The 17,324-nt window shown below is 39.1% G+C and overlaps 2 protein-coding genes and 1 long non-coding RNA gene across 5 annotated transcripts; 1 reads left to right on the top strand and 2 right to left on the bottom strand.

The window, feature by feature from the left end:
* Positions 1-113: 113 nt before the first annotated feature.
* dnajc3a (DnaJ (Hsp40) homolog, subfamily C, member 3a) lies at positions 114-12,430 on the bottom strand. Its single transcript, XM_031296664.2, has 12 exons — positions 12,153-12,430; positions 10,619-10,729; positions 10,384-10,508; positions 10,037-10,111; positions 8,407-8,559; positions 8,084-8,265; positions 7,144-7,263; positions 6,926-7,031; positions 6,707-6,827; positions 2,249-2,381; positions 1,662-1,810; positions 114-682 (listed from the first exon to the last, which is right to left on the bottom strand). Exons 1-12 carry the CDS (start codon positions 12,232-12,234, stop codon positions 534-536), a joined length of 1,506 nt encoding a protein of 501 aa, XP_031152524.1. The 5' UTR covers positions 12,235-12,430; the 3' UTR covers positions 114-533.
* An 886-nt stretch (positions 12,431-13,316) lies between these two features.
* LOC116047753 (claudin-10-like) lies at positions 13,317-15,070 on the bottom strand. 3 transcript variants are annotated; one of them, XM_031296732.1, is made up of 5 exons: positions 14,754-15,070; positions 14,485-14,646; positions 14,308-14,389; positions 14,086-14,193; positions 13,317-14,004 (listed from the first exon to the last, which is right to left on the bottom strand). In XM_031296732.1, exons 1-5 carry the CDS (start codon positions 14,983-14,985, stop codon positions 13,995-13,997), a joined length of 594 nt encoding a protein of 197 aa, XP_031152592.1. In that variant the 5' UTR covers positions 14,986-15,070; the 3' UTR covers positions 13,317-13,994. The 3 variants fall into 3 exon arrangements, with proteins under 3 accessions (XP_031152592.1, XP_031152582.1, XP_031152601.1); XM_031296722.1 differs by having other exon boundaries at positions 13,317-13,965; XM_031296741.1 differs by having other exon boundaries at positions 13,317-13,965; positions 14,485-14,583.
* A 1,561-nt stretch (positions 15,071-16,631) lies between these two features.
* Positions 16,632-17,263, top strand: LOC116047795. The gene is made up of 3 exons (XR_004104477.2): positions 16,632-16,726; positions 16,867-17,119; positions 17,248-17,263. It is a non-coding gene; the product is annotated as an uncharacterized LOC116047795 (long non-coding RNA).
* The last annotated feature ends 61 nt before the right edge of the window (positions 17,264-17,324 follow it).

Here is a 17,324-nt window from a genome sequence, read left to right as displayed (position 1 = left end):
GATGAAGAAGTACCACTGCTATGTGCCATTTCTCAAACTAGCTTCAGACCATGAATGTAGCAAAGTAACTTTCCAAATTTTCCATACAGCAATACCCTGGTGCCTCAGTTCAATTTAAGGTACATAAATATGTCTTTATTTACAGTTCAGAAAAACTCCATTCATATAAAAATAGTACTGTACCTATGTGCAAATTTAATCTTACGAATGGATGTGAATTGTAAAAAGTGTACAAGATGTGGAAAGGATGCAAGTGTCAGAATTAACCACTTACACTTAAAAGATAAAAGCTGCTTCACACATGGGACGTATTTGTTAGCATAGCAACAGACCTTCCCCAAATGAAATTCAAAGTTGTATTATTCAACAACAAAGATGCATATTTAATTTAAGGTCACTGAATTCAAGTCACAATTTGCTCCACATTTTGTGAGACTTAGGACATTTCTGACATTCCTTATGCCAGTGATCTCCCTTTTAAATAGGGAGGAAAATACGAAAATCCGTTCCAGCTGTGCTGGATATGAGTTTCCTTAGTTGAAGTTGAATTTAAAGTTAAAGGGTCCAGAGCCAAACGGATTGAAACCCTGGAAGCCTCCATGGAAGTGCTGATGATGATGACGACCCTGCTGGCTCTCCGGATCCATGGGGTCGTCTCCTTGGTCGAACTTGGTTCTCATCTCTATAAAAAAAAAAAAAAAACACGTAAGTACAGAACAACTTAACAAAATAAAATATACTCATATATAGTTTTTGAATTAGAAATCACTTCCTCCAGGAATACGTGGTTTATTATTAAAATATATTAATATATCAATTTGACTTTTTAATATTTAAGGCTAACAAATAAAGTTTAAATAACCATTATGTATTCAGAGTAAAATAATCTTCCAACATTTTAGATCAGCTGATGACCAATAAGCTCCATACTTTAAATCAAAAGTTTAGTTTAAGCTATTAGGTTGCAGGTGGTTCAATGCAGGTAGAATTTAGAAAAGGTTTGCTGAGATTTGAAATGTTGGAGCTTGACAACCAGCGATGCTTAATAAGACAACTTGTGTGGAAGTCTCCAAGGACATCTAGTGTACTCGGATCACAAGATTTGACCCTTTTTCACTGGGGCTCCTTAACAGACAACTGAATTTGATCAATTTACAGTGGAAAATGTGGGGATTATGAGCATTCTTCTGTTTGGCCTGATTTCAGCGGTTATTGCCGGAATCAGGCAAAATGGCAAGCTCAAAAAAGTAATGCACCACGTGGCTAATGTTTTTTTTTAATCACTGAAATCTGCGATTGCAAATTCCCGGAGGAACTAAGACATGACTGTCAACAGTAATGTTAAGGTGCAATGTAAACAGAACCCACAACACGTGTTTACGTTTTTACTAATTAATCAAGCACTGACTTGCATTGGTAGGGCTGTTGGGGACACTAAAGTTGAAAAAACAAACCGTGTATATTAAAATATAGTTCTGTAAGATTGTTTGGATAAAACCATTTTACTGAAATAAAGATATTGCCCAGTAAAATAATGAAGGTCTCAAGCTGCTTAAAATAGCAAGTAGTAAGCTGTTCACAGCAGCCCCTCAGAGGTCTGGCATTTGCTGGGAGACAACAACAACAACTTTCCACTGACTGCAGACCACAAACCCATTTACCTGGGTCAGTGAGAACCTCTTTAGCCTGAGCGATGTCTATGAACTTCTTCTCAGCCTTCTTCTTTTCCTCCGGATCCTGGAAGTTGTCCGGATGCCACTGTTGGGCCAGTTTCCTGTAGGCTTTGATGATCTCCTTTTTCTGGGCAGTTCTGTGACAATGGGGAGCGCATTATCAGCACATTTATTAAAGATTAAAACAGCTTCCCTTCATTTCTACACAAGCCGGACCTAATAATACTAGTCCAAGTGTCAGGGTTACCACATTGACTCTCATGTAAACCATTACTTCTTTTTCTTTTATTCCCCCTAAGAGTTCCTTCATTGCCTTAAAATGTAATCAATTTTGTGCTTTTGAACACAAAAATGTTCAAATAAATGATGTGGTTTCCAGTGCAGCACGCCTCCTTTGTAGAGCAGTGGTTGTTAAACACAGTCTAAAAACAGAAACAAATTACTTTCTGATGCATCTTGCCCATTTGTCAAAAGAATACCCCAATTCTCCTCAACTTTCCTGATAAAATCCCCTGTCTGGAAGACACCTATAAGAATGGAAAGAAATATCCCAAACTCCAGCGATCTGTGCCCACCTCTTCACTCCCAGGATCTTATAATAATCCCTCTTCTGAGACTGTTTGAGAAGTCGTTGGGCTTTCTCCAGACCTTCTTTTATCTGACGGTCATTCTCGCTGTGTTTCGCAGCAGTCTCATAGTCCTTAATAGCTGGAAGGGAAAAAAAAGGAGGACACAATCAGTATTGCTTACTAATCCAAAGCAGCTAATGGGAAGTAAAGTACAGTATTTAAAGACAGTCCTTCAACGGAGGGAAACAGGACCTTAAGACCTTGTTGTGGCAAGTATCCACCTAAAATGTTTAAGTGTTTTTGAGCAAGGCACCGAATCCTTCTTAGTCACAAGGTATTGTTACTGTATGTGTCTGAGCCTCCAATAAGATGATGAACCAAACAAAAGACAAGAATGTACATGGATCAGCTGAGAATAATTGCATTATTTTTCAATTTGTGCCTTCATTTCCTCAATTTAGCGATCGTGACACAAACATTGCTGTGGCACAAGTCTATATCTGGGCTGTTATACAAATGATTATTGATTATGAATTTATGACTTACAATAACATTGAAACACTTTGATGACTCACTCAAAGCCTGATCTAAAGTGAATTCAACACAGGAGACCTGTGGTTGTGGAGCATCCCATAAAAAAAAGAAAACTGAAAAGGCTGTCCACGTTACTGAGATTGTAACTCGTGTTACTGAGATTCTAACAGGTATAATATTATGGAAATGTTATTACTAATGCCTTATATTACTGCGTTACAGCAAAAAGCAACACATTACTGTAATTGCATTACTTTTGTAACGTGTTACTCCCAACGCTGGTCATCAGTCCTTAGTAATCCCATCTCTGAAAATGCTTGATCTCATGCTGTTATATAAACCACTTTATTCATCATCACCTTCAGATCATGTTGCAGCAGCTCCGGGCTGTTTGTGTGCGCACGTTTGTGCTTTGAGGCTTGTTTACCCTGTGAGGCGTACTGAGGTGAATTTAACACCCATGGGTTCTGACAGTTTAAAAGCCCACATGAGGACTGGGATTCCCACCTGCTGATGTGTTCGTTGCACATTAATGACAAATTACACAGCCTCGGCAAGTCATTAATCCGGGGCTGACTTGCCTGAAGTGATGGTGATGATAATTGTGGGTCTAATTTGACTAAGTGTATACTTTTTTAATTAAATATGACATGTTAGGGACTTGTTTTGTCCTCTCATTTAAAGTAAAAGCTAAAACCATATTTTTTGGGATTTACACCATCATTATGGATAAAGTGAAAGCAGTTTGCCGATTACATGAACTAAATGGAAATTGATGTGGAGCTTTAATCCATCTCCTTTATCTTTTTTTTTTATGTTTTTATAGCTGCTATTTTCTTTGCGTGCGTGTTCACTTTTACATCGAACGCGCTGAGATAAAAGTTGAATAAAACATCACTGTGTCACACTAACCTCAAGTGGATACGAACAAACAGAATTACATTTCAGCTTGTGCCTGTAACGCACCACGTTAGCTTTTGATGATGTAGTAAATTAATGCATCATATATTTCCATCTCTAGAAATCAACTTGGGATTAAAATGTTGCTTTTCCAAACACTAGACAAGTGACAAGTGAGCCCAAGGGCTTCATTGTCAGAGCTTGCACAAAGCGCAGCTCTGCACTGGTAAAGTGGCGTTTCTTGATGTACACTGAGGTTCTTTCCTCACTTGCACCAGTTTGCTCTTCTGGTGATTTGCTCTGCACCACAATGGTAGGAGAGGCATAGTAGTAGTTTTGCACTTTTGCAACAGGTTAGCAACGCACTATTCCTGTGTGATATGTTTGTTATTAGTTGAGGCGCATGCAGTGGTGTAGTCTATGTGATACGTAGGTATACGCAGTATACCCACTAAGAAAGCTCCAGGATTTCCATATACCCACTTAAAAATGCCCAATGACACACAACATACTTTCCATTATAATTTTGATACATTTTGAATTGTCATCTGTGTTTTTGTTCTTCACATAGGCTAAATAAAGATATTTCCACTGTAAATTGGTGCATAAAAGTTTATCCAAATACAGGAAATGAAGTCGTTGATGCTCAAAATTTCCCTGGGGGAGGACACCCAGACCCCCCCACTATGATATGCCCCCCCCCTCCCCCAAAGGCAGATTCTGGCCAATATACAGTACATATACCCACTATAATACATTAGACTACACCACTGGGCACATGCACATAATTGTTCCCAAAATCTCACAAATGTCTTTTATTCATGTTTGTTGCTTGCCTGTTTCACTTTATTATGCACTGTTTAACTATTAGACATATTTAGTTAAAAAAATAAAATCGTTTTGCGGGGATGTTAAGATGGCTGGTTAAGGGCTCCATCTCTCCATCTCCTTCTCCCGTCATTAATTTTCATCGCTTTACTAGCTACTATCAAAATAAATGTCTACTTATTATGGCAATAATGAGAGTACAAATACTGTCTGATTCTTACTAGGACTGTATGACAGCCTTTGTTTAGCAGATTAACTGCCTGCACAGCCACATGAAAGTCTCAGGTATTAGGTACAAAGTTACATTAATTTCAAGCTTCAACTAGCAGGCTATTGTAAAACAACTACAGAAAATATCTACTCTTGTGTGCAACACACTGGTTGGTTAGGAGTCATCACTTGTCACTAGAGTCTTTTACTGTAGAACATGTAGTGCAAATCAATAGGAGTGTTGGAGCCTGACGCACTGGAAACAGTTCATAAAATTGTGAAGATAGTGTGTTCACATGGAAATGAGTATCCTGGTTATGGGGCTTATCCCGGTTTTGATTATATCCGGGATATGATGTTTACATGCAACACAGAGAAACCGGGTTATTCATATCCCAGTATACTGTGCATGATAAATACTAGTATTCCGGTAGTCTCGCATTGCCAGACCGTCCTCCACAGCGCTGCAACGGAGGGTCTGGCTAGTCCACACAATATTTCAGGATGGGAGAAAAATATGCTCTGGCTTATTGCCATTTCTTTAAACCAATCACAATCGTCTTGGGTGGCGCTAAGCACCGGACACAATGACGGTTTAGTATTGAATTATAAATTCTATAACAGATTTCCAATATTTCATCCATGTTTTTTGGCTGGTATCAGACTGAAAGTCATTAGTGAGGAGCAGCTGGAGTGAAAATGATTCTATGGGAACCAGGGTTTGGACATTGCATTGGCATCTGTGCACAAAGACACCGAGATGGGTGGGATGGCACATTACATTCCAAAATTGACAGATAAACACAAAATATAGGCAGGGATTATGACAACAATATCCACTGGTTATTTGCACTACGGTAGTAGAACATCAGGCGACATGTGAAATGATGCCTAGGACACAAACTATTTCTGGCGATTTCACCATCTGCCATCACTGGACTTTTTACATGCGTGCGTGTGTGTTTTGGCACTGCTACTGAAGAATGGCTTTAGGCTTGATAAACAAGACATTCTGCAAAATTTAAGCCAACAGTGCAAGGCAGCTCTACATCTTACAGATTATACCTACTAACACACTGGGATTCACATCTAATTGTAATTATACTGTATGAAAATAAACTAACAGATGACGTTTGTCCTTTCTGGGTTTTAGACATACATTGTAGACATTTTATGTGGATATTTACATTAAAATCCCATTACTTTTCTGTAGACACCCAAATCACAACAAATAAAATGATCAGATGGGAAGATGCTTAAATGATGTGTCATTGATTTTGATTTAACTTAATCTCCCTGTGTATTTTTTAGTAGCGTTACAAGGACCCCCTGTGTTAGACTTCTGCCATGACAGCAGTGTGCATTGTGTAGTAGAGTTAGATTATTACAACATACACTTGGTTGCCATTTTTTTCAGGTACACCCAGCTAAAACCTTTATAAAAGGTAGGATTTATTGCAGGACTGTTGCATTTAGACTGCATTCATTTTAGCTAGGTGTACCTAATAAACTGGAAACCAAGTGTAGATTTCAGTAACTTCATTTAAATGGCTGTGTTCTCGTAACCAAAACGTCAGTAATAAAAACAGGTAAAATGCTGTGAGAAGAGTAGAGCTATTTAGAAGAAAGAATCAAATGTGATGTTAATAAATCTATATAAACAACTGCCATTTTCACAACACCTGTGTCAAAATGTCAGTCCATCTTCCCCAAAAAGACATTGCTAATAGACATTTCTCAACTGAAATTAATAAATTCCTAGTGAAGATTGGTTGACTCTACAGCATTTAGTGTGATCGCGGATCTGAGTGTGGAAATCTAACAGACTGACTCCATTAAATAAATAGATCTTTAAGGACAATTCCGGCGCAAAATGAACCTAGGGGTTAATAACATATGTGTACCGAGTCAACCGTTCTCTGAGATCTGTTTTCATGCTAATCGATTGTGTCTCTAGCTTTAACTACATACAGCTACATCTGACAGGCTTACCTTCCTCATACTCTTCCTCTTGGACATAGGCCTCAGCTCTGTCCTTCAGCACGTTAATGTTCTCTGGGTCCGACTGGAGGACTTCGCCACACACTGAGATAGCTCTGCTAGCCTGCTGGCCCTGCTCATGACACAAGGAAAGCATGTTGGGTACATGTATTGTTTAATTAAGTAAAAGAGCGAGTTAATGCATCTCATGGGAGCAGTAAGGGGTCTTACCTGTGCCAACGCATGGCACATACGCTCCTTGGCAAGGAGAGCGAAATGGCGCACGTTGGGCTCGGTCTTCATCACTGCCTCATATTTGCTCACTGCGTCTTCATACCTAAAAGAGCAGGAGGCAGGTGGGTGTTTGAACAACGCAGAATGCAACACCCCCCCCCCCCCCCCACACACACACACACACACCACCACCACCACCCCCCACACCCACACACCTCTGCTCTTGGATGAGCTCCTCTGCAGACTGGATCTGTTTGTTGAGCTTCTTGACCTGCTTGTAATGGCTGTAACACTGTTTGTGATCAGGATCCAGCTTCAGGCACTCACGCACCTCACTGCAGATCAGACGAGAGGAGGAAGGTCAGAACAGGCTAATTTTTTACCTGATGGACGTGCTATATTGCCAATTTACTGGGAGGTGGACAAAAATAACAGGAACACTTTAAAATAGCACAACAGATTTTAACTATTTGGTCATCTTTACGCTATAGTTTGCATTGTTGTTACATCCATTATTTTTTCAGTGTTACTGATTGGCTTTGTTAGCTACATATGCAAGTAATAATAAGCTGAATACCAATTACCGGTATGTGCCAGCTACTACAAATCTTTAAGGCAAAATGAGACAACTTACAGAGGTACAAAATGGTAAGCTAGGTACTGTTTGTGCATTTATGTATGTTTGTGCAAATATTCATAATAATAAAGTAGAAATGTTGAGTCATGATTGAACGATATTTATACTTTGAGGTGTCATTATCGTAAAAATGACAATCAAGGTTAGAGAAAATCTCATCAATAAACAAACTTTATGAGCCATTTACTGCACGACAACTGCATTGTATTGTGAGATAACTTATTTTTACCACCTACTTATCACATAAAAACAAATGCAAGAAATACTTATTCATAAATATCACTTTGCTAATAGCCCTGTACAGCACAAAAGTATCTTTAGACAGATAATGCCAATGTACAAAAATAATTTTGATGTAATCTATTGGAGATATGATTGTGCCATATTTGATTCTGAGAGAAACACCTTAGTAATTAGGAAGTTGTCTCATAGTGACAATTCTGGTACCTGGTCACAATGTCTGATACTGATACTGTGTGGTAGCTTCCTCAAGAAAGCCGTCTGCAAGTGGGTCTTACGTGAGGGACATCTCATGGTCTCCAAGATTATAGTAGATGGTGCTGAGTTTGTAGAAAGCCTGGGTATTGTCACTCTTTAACTTGGATGCAGCTTTGAGGTCACTGATGGCCTTTCCCATCTCCCCCATTTGAATAAAACACTCTGCTCGAATCTCACGAGAGGTCACGTCCCAAACGCAAGTCTGTAACAGGCGGACAATATCTCTTACAAACTGCAGTACTAGTTACTATACAAATGCTGTGTAGACTCTGCGGTAAAGATAACATGGGCAACGTCATGCTTGCAGGAAAATTAGGCAATGCTGACAAGGTAGGTATTTTACCTCAATGACAGTGTCAAGCTGGACAGCAGCTGTCATATAATCCTGGCTGTCGAAGCTGCTGCGTGCCTGAGCCACCAGCCGCTGAATTTCATCCGACTTTGTCAGCAGACTCTGGGCTTCCCTCTCCTCTTTGTCGCTAGGGTTGGACTTCAACTGGAACATTGCAAGGCAAGACATTACATTGCATGCTTATGGTCATGATAAAAGCAATCTAACTGGAAAAAGTTAGAAGAAAATTGTTTTGAGTTCTTCACCAACACATTCCAATATGAGCTCTCATAATTCTGAAGAGGTTCTTGTGTCGACTTTGCCTCTTCAAAGCATTGCCTATCACAGCATTTGCAGTGCTTACCATTCCCTAAACCCATTACAATATAATCATCCTCATCATAGAGGGCATCATATTCACAAGAGCAATCTCAGCTAACAACACATCCTTTACAAATAGACCTGGGTACCCTTAAAGTGTTTCCTGCTAGCTCAGCTTAGGATAAAGCATAATGCATAAATGTGATGCATTAAGCTTGGCCAACATTGTGGACTGCTGAAGCAGCATCACAGCATGAACCTCTGGCAAGATCCCTTGACATTATACCAGCAAAATGTTGCCTACTTAAAACTGTATAAGCCCAGATGCATGTTGGCCTCTGCAGAGTAAGGAGGGCTCCTTGCCTGCATGAAGAAGGAGGCATCACACTTGATTGCAAGTATTATATAATTTCTATTACATAAACACTCCCACAAAGTGACAAAGGAATACAAGACTAACTATAATAAAGCTCATCAAAAGCTGACTGGCTTTCTTTGTGTTTAATATAAGGAAATGGAATGGCAAGGAACAAAACAGGCTTATGAGGCTTCAGGCCTGCCACATGCCCTCGACACAGTGTGACACTGACATTCACATCCTATTCCCACTTAAAAAAGGGACTAAATTGTTGCCTGCATGATTACCTCACCTGAGAATACAGCAGCTTTAAATGGAATCAAATAATTAATAGTAGATATAACAAGGGTATTTATGTCTTCGGGGAGTGTTGTGAAACTTCTCTTTAAAATGGTAATTGGTAATTCTAACGGAAAATCCATTAGCAAGCTCCAGTCCTAATCCTTACCGAGCACCTTAAAATGATCCCTGAAGGCCGTAATGAGAGTACACTGCCAATTTAATTATTATCCACATCTTTTAAGATGGCTTATGGATGCATGGTATACCTGTTCACTAAGGTCTTATGTGGCCTATGACATTAATTTTTAACTTCTGTGCTACTTGGTTTCAAAGACTTCTGTTAGTCCATTCAGCCCATAACAAAACCTCTCATGTTGTCAACCTCATAGTATAACTGTACAGTATAGCAAAATAAATAATACAAATAAAGTGTGCACACTGCATAGAAAAACAAAACTATCTTTCACCATGATAAAGCTGTTAATAAGTCAAATTATTGCCCTTATGTCATGTTATATTGAAAATACACTAGGCCTAGTTTTCATGCTTGAGTTAAGTTTCACTACAAAACCAGGCTACAGATAAACACTGACAACTCCTGGTGTTCTCTGCTTACTGAACAAAACAGTGACTTTTCTGTCTTGTTACCGTGGAGTTTAAACTGGATGTTACTATACTTACCACTTTCTTAAAGTCACTCTCTGCTTCATCTAGTCTCCCCTGCTTCAGAAGGAGATTTCCTCTCTGAAGGCGTGCCTGTATGAACAGAGGACTTGTTTTACATATGACTGCAGACCGCAGACTTATCAACACAGCTGACATAACTGACCAGTTTCCCAACATAGTTGTACCTGGGGCTGGTATAAAACTACAAATATACCAGTTTCTTCCAATTATTTATGCACAATAGATGTGTTTCTCACACTGTTCTGTCAGACCTACAATGTAAGCCTGTAGTATGACAAACTGTGTGCAACTATGTGAAAACAAATGATTTCAGACAAACTGATGTAAAAACAGAAACTCACAGATGTGAAGTCTGGTTTTAGTTCAATAACTTTGCTCAAATCTGGCAGTGCAGACTTTGACTTCCCCATTGCCAAAAAGACTGTAGCTCTCCTGTAGTAGGCCATGTAGTTCTTGGGATCTCCATCTGACAAAAGGACAAAGTAAACATGACTACATTAGTTTGGGATTATATTTCCTGGTGTAAAAATTAAGTTGAAAAATACATATAAAACTTGGCATGCTTCTGTCACTTACCCACAGCAGCATGGAAATGAGAGAGGGCATCGGCTAGCTGGCCAGCAGCAAGCAGTTTCTTCCCCATCTCCATATGATTGTCCACACTCCCGTCCCTGCCACATTTCACTCCTGAAAAACATGCACATTGATGATATCCTGCACCACAATACGGAGTATATTGCCACAAACTACAGTAACGTTACTTTTTTTTTTTTAAAGGGCGTGCGCCCGTGAGCACCCACGGAGGAAAACAAATCGGCGCCTATGTTGCTTGGTCTCCCAAATGGAACGGTCCGGACAAGGAAGGGTATGGAGGAAATATTTATTCATAATTCAAATTGAAAGTCCAAAGAGAAATTGAAAGTCCGAAGAGAAAACGAAGCGAGATCAAATTAAAATATTATTATTTTAAATTTTCCATTGATCAAATTAAAAATATTATTATTTTTTTTTAATTTTCCATTTGGCTTTTCCATTTGGATTTAATATTTGGCTTTTGAATTTAAATTTAACATTGGCTTTTAATTTGGATTTAATATTTGGCTTTTCGATTTCAATTTAACATTGATTTTCATTTGGATTTAATATTTGGCTTTTGAATTTACATTTAACATTGGCTTTTCATTTGGACTTGACACATGTCAATGTAAATGAGGAGGCGTGGTGGGAGGGTCTGAAACGAAAGGGGTGCAGAGGCACCTTATGGACAGCAGGGGGAGCTGACTGCTGGGGAGCTCACTGTTGAGGAGCATCTGTCTGCAGCTTGGCCACCAGGCTGGCTTAGCCTCTTATTTCACATGATAGAAACTGATGATGTAGGCTAAACACAAACCACATTTCATGCAACAACAGTGAAGTTTTCATGTAGATACTATAATTGGGCCCGTACTAGTGAGGACCAGATTAGGACTGTATTTAAAGCTGATTCTGGTTTCCAACTTCGCCCCCAGGTGTGTCTGTTTAAAACACAGACGGAGACAACTTCTCTCTTTTGATGTTGTATTTAATTAAGCAACAGTACAAACATGGGTAGCTCTGCTACGTGTGTTTGTGTGTTGTCAGATCTTGAGGACACACACACTAATATAGTAATTTTGCAAAATTCTACAATTTTGTGTGGGTTTTTTTGCTCGAAGGGGGTCTCGCCCCGGGTGTAATTCAATGTAGAACCGCCCCTGAGTAACGTTAAGTATGAGAGAGATTACTTTGGCATGTAACGTTAGGTTAGCTAACATTAACGTTAGCTATCATACGTTCGTTACACATGCATGTTTGACGAACGTATTATAGCTACCGTTAAAACTAAACTAAACTAACTGGTTACTTTAACTAATACGCTAACATCGATTTGCTACGATATAAATTAACATAAATGATCAACGTTAACGTTAGCAAACAGCTATTGGTTACCACTGACATTAGCTAGCCATACAACGTTACTTTGACTACAAGCAGGCTGTCTGAACCGTGATCAAAGTTCTTTGCTAGACGTTCAGTAGCTACTTGCTATCGTTAGCTTGCCAAGAAAAGTAAAGTATAGTCAGGTTCTTACCTTCATATCTCATATCAATTAAAACAAGAACATATGGGATGTAAGTCAGTATTTTGCTAGCGACATGGTCGATGGAAACCATGGTGAGATTTGCATCAGACAGGTCCAATCTCGTTACGTCTCGGCCGATGTTATTCTAACTATGTTTCGCCTAATTCTCAACAGTCCCATGTGTTCAGCATTGCTTCTCTTTCGCCAGTCAGAGCGGAGGAGCGAACCCAAGCGACCGGTCGTGGGTAACTGTGATTGGCTGGATTCTTTGGAAAACACCGCCCACCTCTCCTAGTTCAACAGAGAATAGCCACGGCAGCACAAGACCTGTCATCTGTGTACACACGTACGTGTGTGTGTGTGTGTGTGTGTGTGTGTGTGTGTGTGTGTGTGTGTGTGTGTGTGTGTGTGTGTGTGCGCGTGTGCGTGCGTGCGTGCGTGTGTGTGTGTGCGTGTGCGTGTGCGTGTGCGTGTGCGAGGTATTTAAATCCTCATGTATAACATTGCCACAAAATAATCTATAAAATATATGATTATAGTGTAAAATGTATACTGTGAAGTGCTGATAGTGGTAAATTAGGGAGCAGACATTTAGCAATGGAAGAAGAAATAGAAGAAATACTCGGATGATTTACTTGGTAAAAGTAGAAATTCTACTATGTAAATATTCTCTATTACAAGTAAAAGTCCTGCATTCAAAATGTTACATACATAAGTGTAAGCATTTACTCAAACTATCAAAAGCACTGTAAAAGTACTCCTTATGCAGAACTGAATGTTATGATGCATTAACATACAAGCAGAATTATTATGCTGTAGTTAGTCGAGGTGGAGCTCATTTTACCTGCTTTATACTTTTATCTATAACCATGCACATATATTAATTTATCAAGTTTTTTATGTGCAATCGTAATCTGCAAAGTAACTGGTAATTTAAAATGTCAGATAAATGTAGGGTAGACTACCTTTTTTTATTTAATGAAGTAGAAGTAAATAAAATATTATAAAATGGAAAAAATAAGTAAACAAGTAAAGTGCAAGTAATTCAAAACTGTGTACAGTACAGTGCTTGATTAAATGTACTTAGTTACTTTCCACCACTGCCATAAGCAGCATTTTAATCCTGATGATGATCCGGGGGGAAACTAGGTGTAATTTATATATATTTATATATCCTTTCAACATTTTGTTTAATTGCTAATTTCAAAAACATCTGACAACATCAATCAACAGCAGTGTTAGACTATATTAAAGCAACCTTCAGTCAGGATTAAACAAGCAATCTAGAGATGCGTAGCATACATGTTACAGTAAGTCAACATTAAGTCCTGGTATTATTAGTTACTTCTTTGTTCATGTTTCAAATAAACATAGTTTTATCTACATTACTATTAAAAAATATTCATGGCTACAACAACAGCCAAACATCATGATAATTAATACACACGTTTTGGGAAACTTGAATAGAGCCATTGTTAATGCTAAATGTCTGCTGTGGAAATAAAATCCATTCTAAAGGCTAATATTAAAGCTCAAGTATGGGCTTAGATTATAAAATATCTTGGAAAATGAAGAGACGCTTATTTCATGAAGGACAGAAAGAGAATATTTTCCACCTTTGAAAACAGGTCATACATATGCATTTATAGCTGACAAATTGGTGGTGGTTGTGATCCCAGAGATGCTGCTGCCTCTGCTGCCACTGGTGGTCCTTGGTTTTCTGCTCTCACTAATCTCTGTATGAGCCAACAACTGAATGCTCTTTTTTGTCGGAACAACTCTGTAGGCATCAGGGAACTGGTATTCAGGTTATCTTTTTGAGCTGTGAGGTTCAGATTCAACAAATGGATGTTATTTATGTCTGTAAAACAAAATAAAATAAAAGAATAGAATAGAAATGCTGGAGAGAAACTAAATCAGTCATACAGTGGCAGCATTTTACCTTGAGTGGAACCCGTCCCTCCCTGCAAAGATACTGTAAATGAGGCCTCCAACAACAAGTAAGCTGGAGCCTCCCCAGCCGATAAAGACACCAACGCCTATTTCAAACCTGGCAATAAATACAAGAATAATATGTACATGTACAATTCTTCCTTCATATGAATGTTGATTCATGAAATAAGGTGAGTTTGTAGTGTATTTTGTCCATGTCACTTTTACATACTTCTGAGCTTTGTAGTTAGGGTCCTGGAATTCTGCTCTAAGTTTGTTTCCATAATAGGAGAAAGCAATCATAGAACACATTCCTGAAACAATAGGCACATATTTATTTAAAGATGAATCATGTAGTGTATTGCAATGTGACTTCTTTCAAATAAGTCTGTGTAACTCTCAATCTTACCTCCGATAAGGTAGTTCATTCCCCCAGCAAAGGTTAGTCTTGCATTAACAATCTCTGATCCCCCAATCTTAGTACACTTCATTCCCACTAAGACCAGAACTGATCCAAAGAAAGCCAAGATAATAGAGATGATGATGAGAGTACGGCACATGCGAATGTCCCCTGTCCAAGAACAGCAAAACAATGTTATGCATACATTGGGGTAAAAAAGACTGCAGAGCTCCTTTTTATTCATCATCATGCCTTGTGCTAAAATACATTTTACTTACAATTCAGTGCAAGCAGTGATGGAATGTCCTTGCAGTCAGTTACTCCAGTTGAATCAGATACACAGTCCTTCCACAGGTTGGAGAAGTAGTGTGAAGTACCCAAGACTACGCTGTCTAACTCAGACCATGTCCAGATATCTATGGGCAATGTGGAACACACCAGGATCCATCCAGATACACAGACAACAAAGCAGCTGATCTCCACATACATCACCACAGTCCTGTAACTCATGCTTGCATGGAAGTTGAGCCTCTAGACAGAGAAACGCAAATCCAAACAATGGCACAACAGCTTCTGAACACAAACTGCAGGGCACCTGTCTCGTGTGTCCAGTTATGCAAAAAACACACACTTAAACACACACAAGAGGCCGGGCAGTTTGTATACATCACAAACCTTCATGTTTTGTCCTGAATTGACACTCCACTGTTTTATGACGGTCCATTTGGTAATGTGTTGGTATAATACACATGGAAACTACTTTGTACAAATTGTACCGCGGCCCGCCACGGTAACATTTCTGTCACCATGGTATCAGAAATAGGGCAGACGCACAACAGGGTTTCTGCTATGTACACCGCGCAGTAACTCCAAACACTACATATCACTGACATAAAAAACATTCTCACCACATCCGTATTCATCTTAAAGGACTGCAACTTCCTCATACAGTATACAAGTGGACTTCATTTTTTCATCATTAAGTCAACATGATCTGACCATGTTAGCCTATCATTAAAAACAATGCCCAAATACTTGTATGTGTTCACTCTTTCTATTATTGAACCTTTGATTTTCACTGCCTCAATTGTCATCTTATTTCTCCTGTAATCAATTACTAATTCTTTAGTTTTCGTAACGTTGAGTTCTAGGAAATGAGTGTCGCAATAATCCACGAAAGCTTTTATCTCATTTTGATAGTGACTATAGTTATCATTTTCAATTAACCCAATGAGCGCTATGTCGTCAGCAAATTTAACAACTTGACAGCTTGCCTGCTGTGGACGGTAGTTTGCAGTATAAATGGTAAAAAGAAAGGGTGATGAAACAGTTCCCTGAGGTGAACCTGTGTTTGTCATGATCTTGTCTGACTTTACTTTTGAGTTTAGCTTAACAAATTGAGACCTGTTCTCTAAGAAATTCTTTAGAATGAAAGAGAGAAATACACCTGGAACCTTCATCATCAAAAGCTTATTTACAATGATGTGTGGTTGTATCGTATTGAACGCTGAGCTAAAATCATAGTACAGAATTCTCACATACCGTCCCCCTGCATCCAGGTGAGCATAGACACTGTCCAGTTTAAATACAATAGCATCCTCTGCCCCTCTCCCTTTCTGATAAGCAAATTGGCAGGGGTCAAGATAATGCTCTACATGAGGCTTCAGACTATTTAACACGATTTTCTCACATACCTTCATAGCTATTGAGGTTAGAGCAACTGGTCTTAGATCATTCATACACTCAACGGTTTTCTTTTTTGGTACTGGTATAATACAAGATTGTTTCCATAAAAACAACAGGGCGAGTACTACTTATCACTCAATCTTAGGCAAAGTGACAAACAGCGACGAAAGCCGCAACATGAAATCTGCACTCAACGTGGGTCCCGTGAAATATGACAGCTACAAAGATACCATTACTGGTATCGGAACATCTCTAATGCCAATTGATAGTTAATCAGACTTGGAGCTACTTTGTCTTGCTGTGTTTGTCCGTTTTGGTTAAAACAAAACTACATATGAAAAACAGAGCTTTGAACTACTACACAAATGCATCTCTTTTCTGAATTTTTCTGTAATGTCTTGCCTTGCAATGTTCAAGCTGAAGTCCAACCCTAGCGACAAAGAGGAGAGGGAAGCCCAGAGTGACAAAGTCGGATGAAATTCAGCAGCTGGTGGCTCAGGCACGCAGCAGCTTCGACAGCCAGGATTATATGACAGCTGCTGTCCAGCTTGACACTGTCATTGAGGTAAAATACATACCTTTCAGCATTGCCTAATTTTCCTGCAAGCATGACGTTGCCCATGTTATCTTTACCGCAGAGTCTACAGAGCATTTGTATAGTAACTAGTACTGCATTTTGTAAGAGATATTGTCCGCCTGTTACAGACTTGCGTTTGGGACGTGACCTCTCGTGAGATTCGAGCAGAGTGTTTTATTCAAATGGGGGAGATGGGAAAGGCCATCAGTGACCTCAAAGCTGCATCCAAGTTAAAGAGTGACAATACCCAGGCTTTCTACAAACTCAGCACCATCTACTATAATCTTGGAGACCATGAGATGTCCCTCACGTAAGACCCACTTGCAGACTGCTTTCTTGAGGAAGCTACCACACAGTATCAGTATCAGACATTGTGACCAGGTTCAGGTTCAGGTTACTTTATTGGTACCCGTAGGTAAACTAGGTTTCAGTCTAAGAGGCAGGACATCCTTAAAACTTTGTAGAGTACCACATAACATACAACACACAAAACACTGAAACATGGCCAGGTACCAGAATTGTCACTATGAGACAACTTCCTAATTACTAAGGTGTTTCTCTCAGAATCAAATATGGCACAATCATA

Source organism: Sander lucioperca, chromosome 8, assembly GCF_008315115.2.
Source record: "Sander lucioperca isolate FBNREF2018 chromosome 8, SLUC_FBN_1.2, whole genome shotgun sequence".
Classification (NCBI taxonomy): Eukaryota; Metazoa; Chordata; class Actinopteri; order Perciformes; family Percidae; genus Sander; species Sander lucioperca.
Note: the sequence above shows the minus strand (reverse complement) of the source record. Positions and strands in the feature narration are given on the sequence as shown.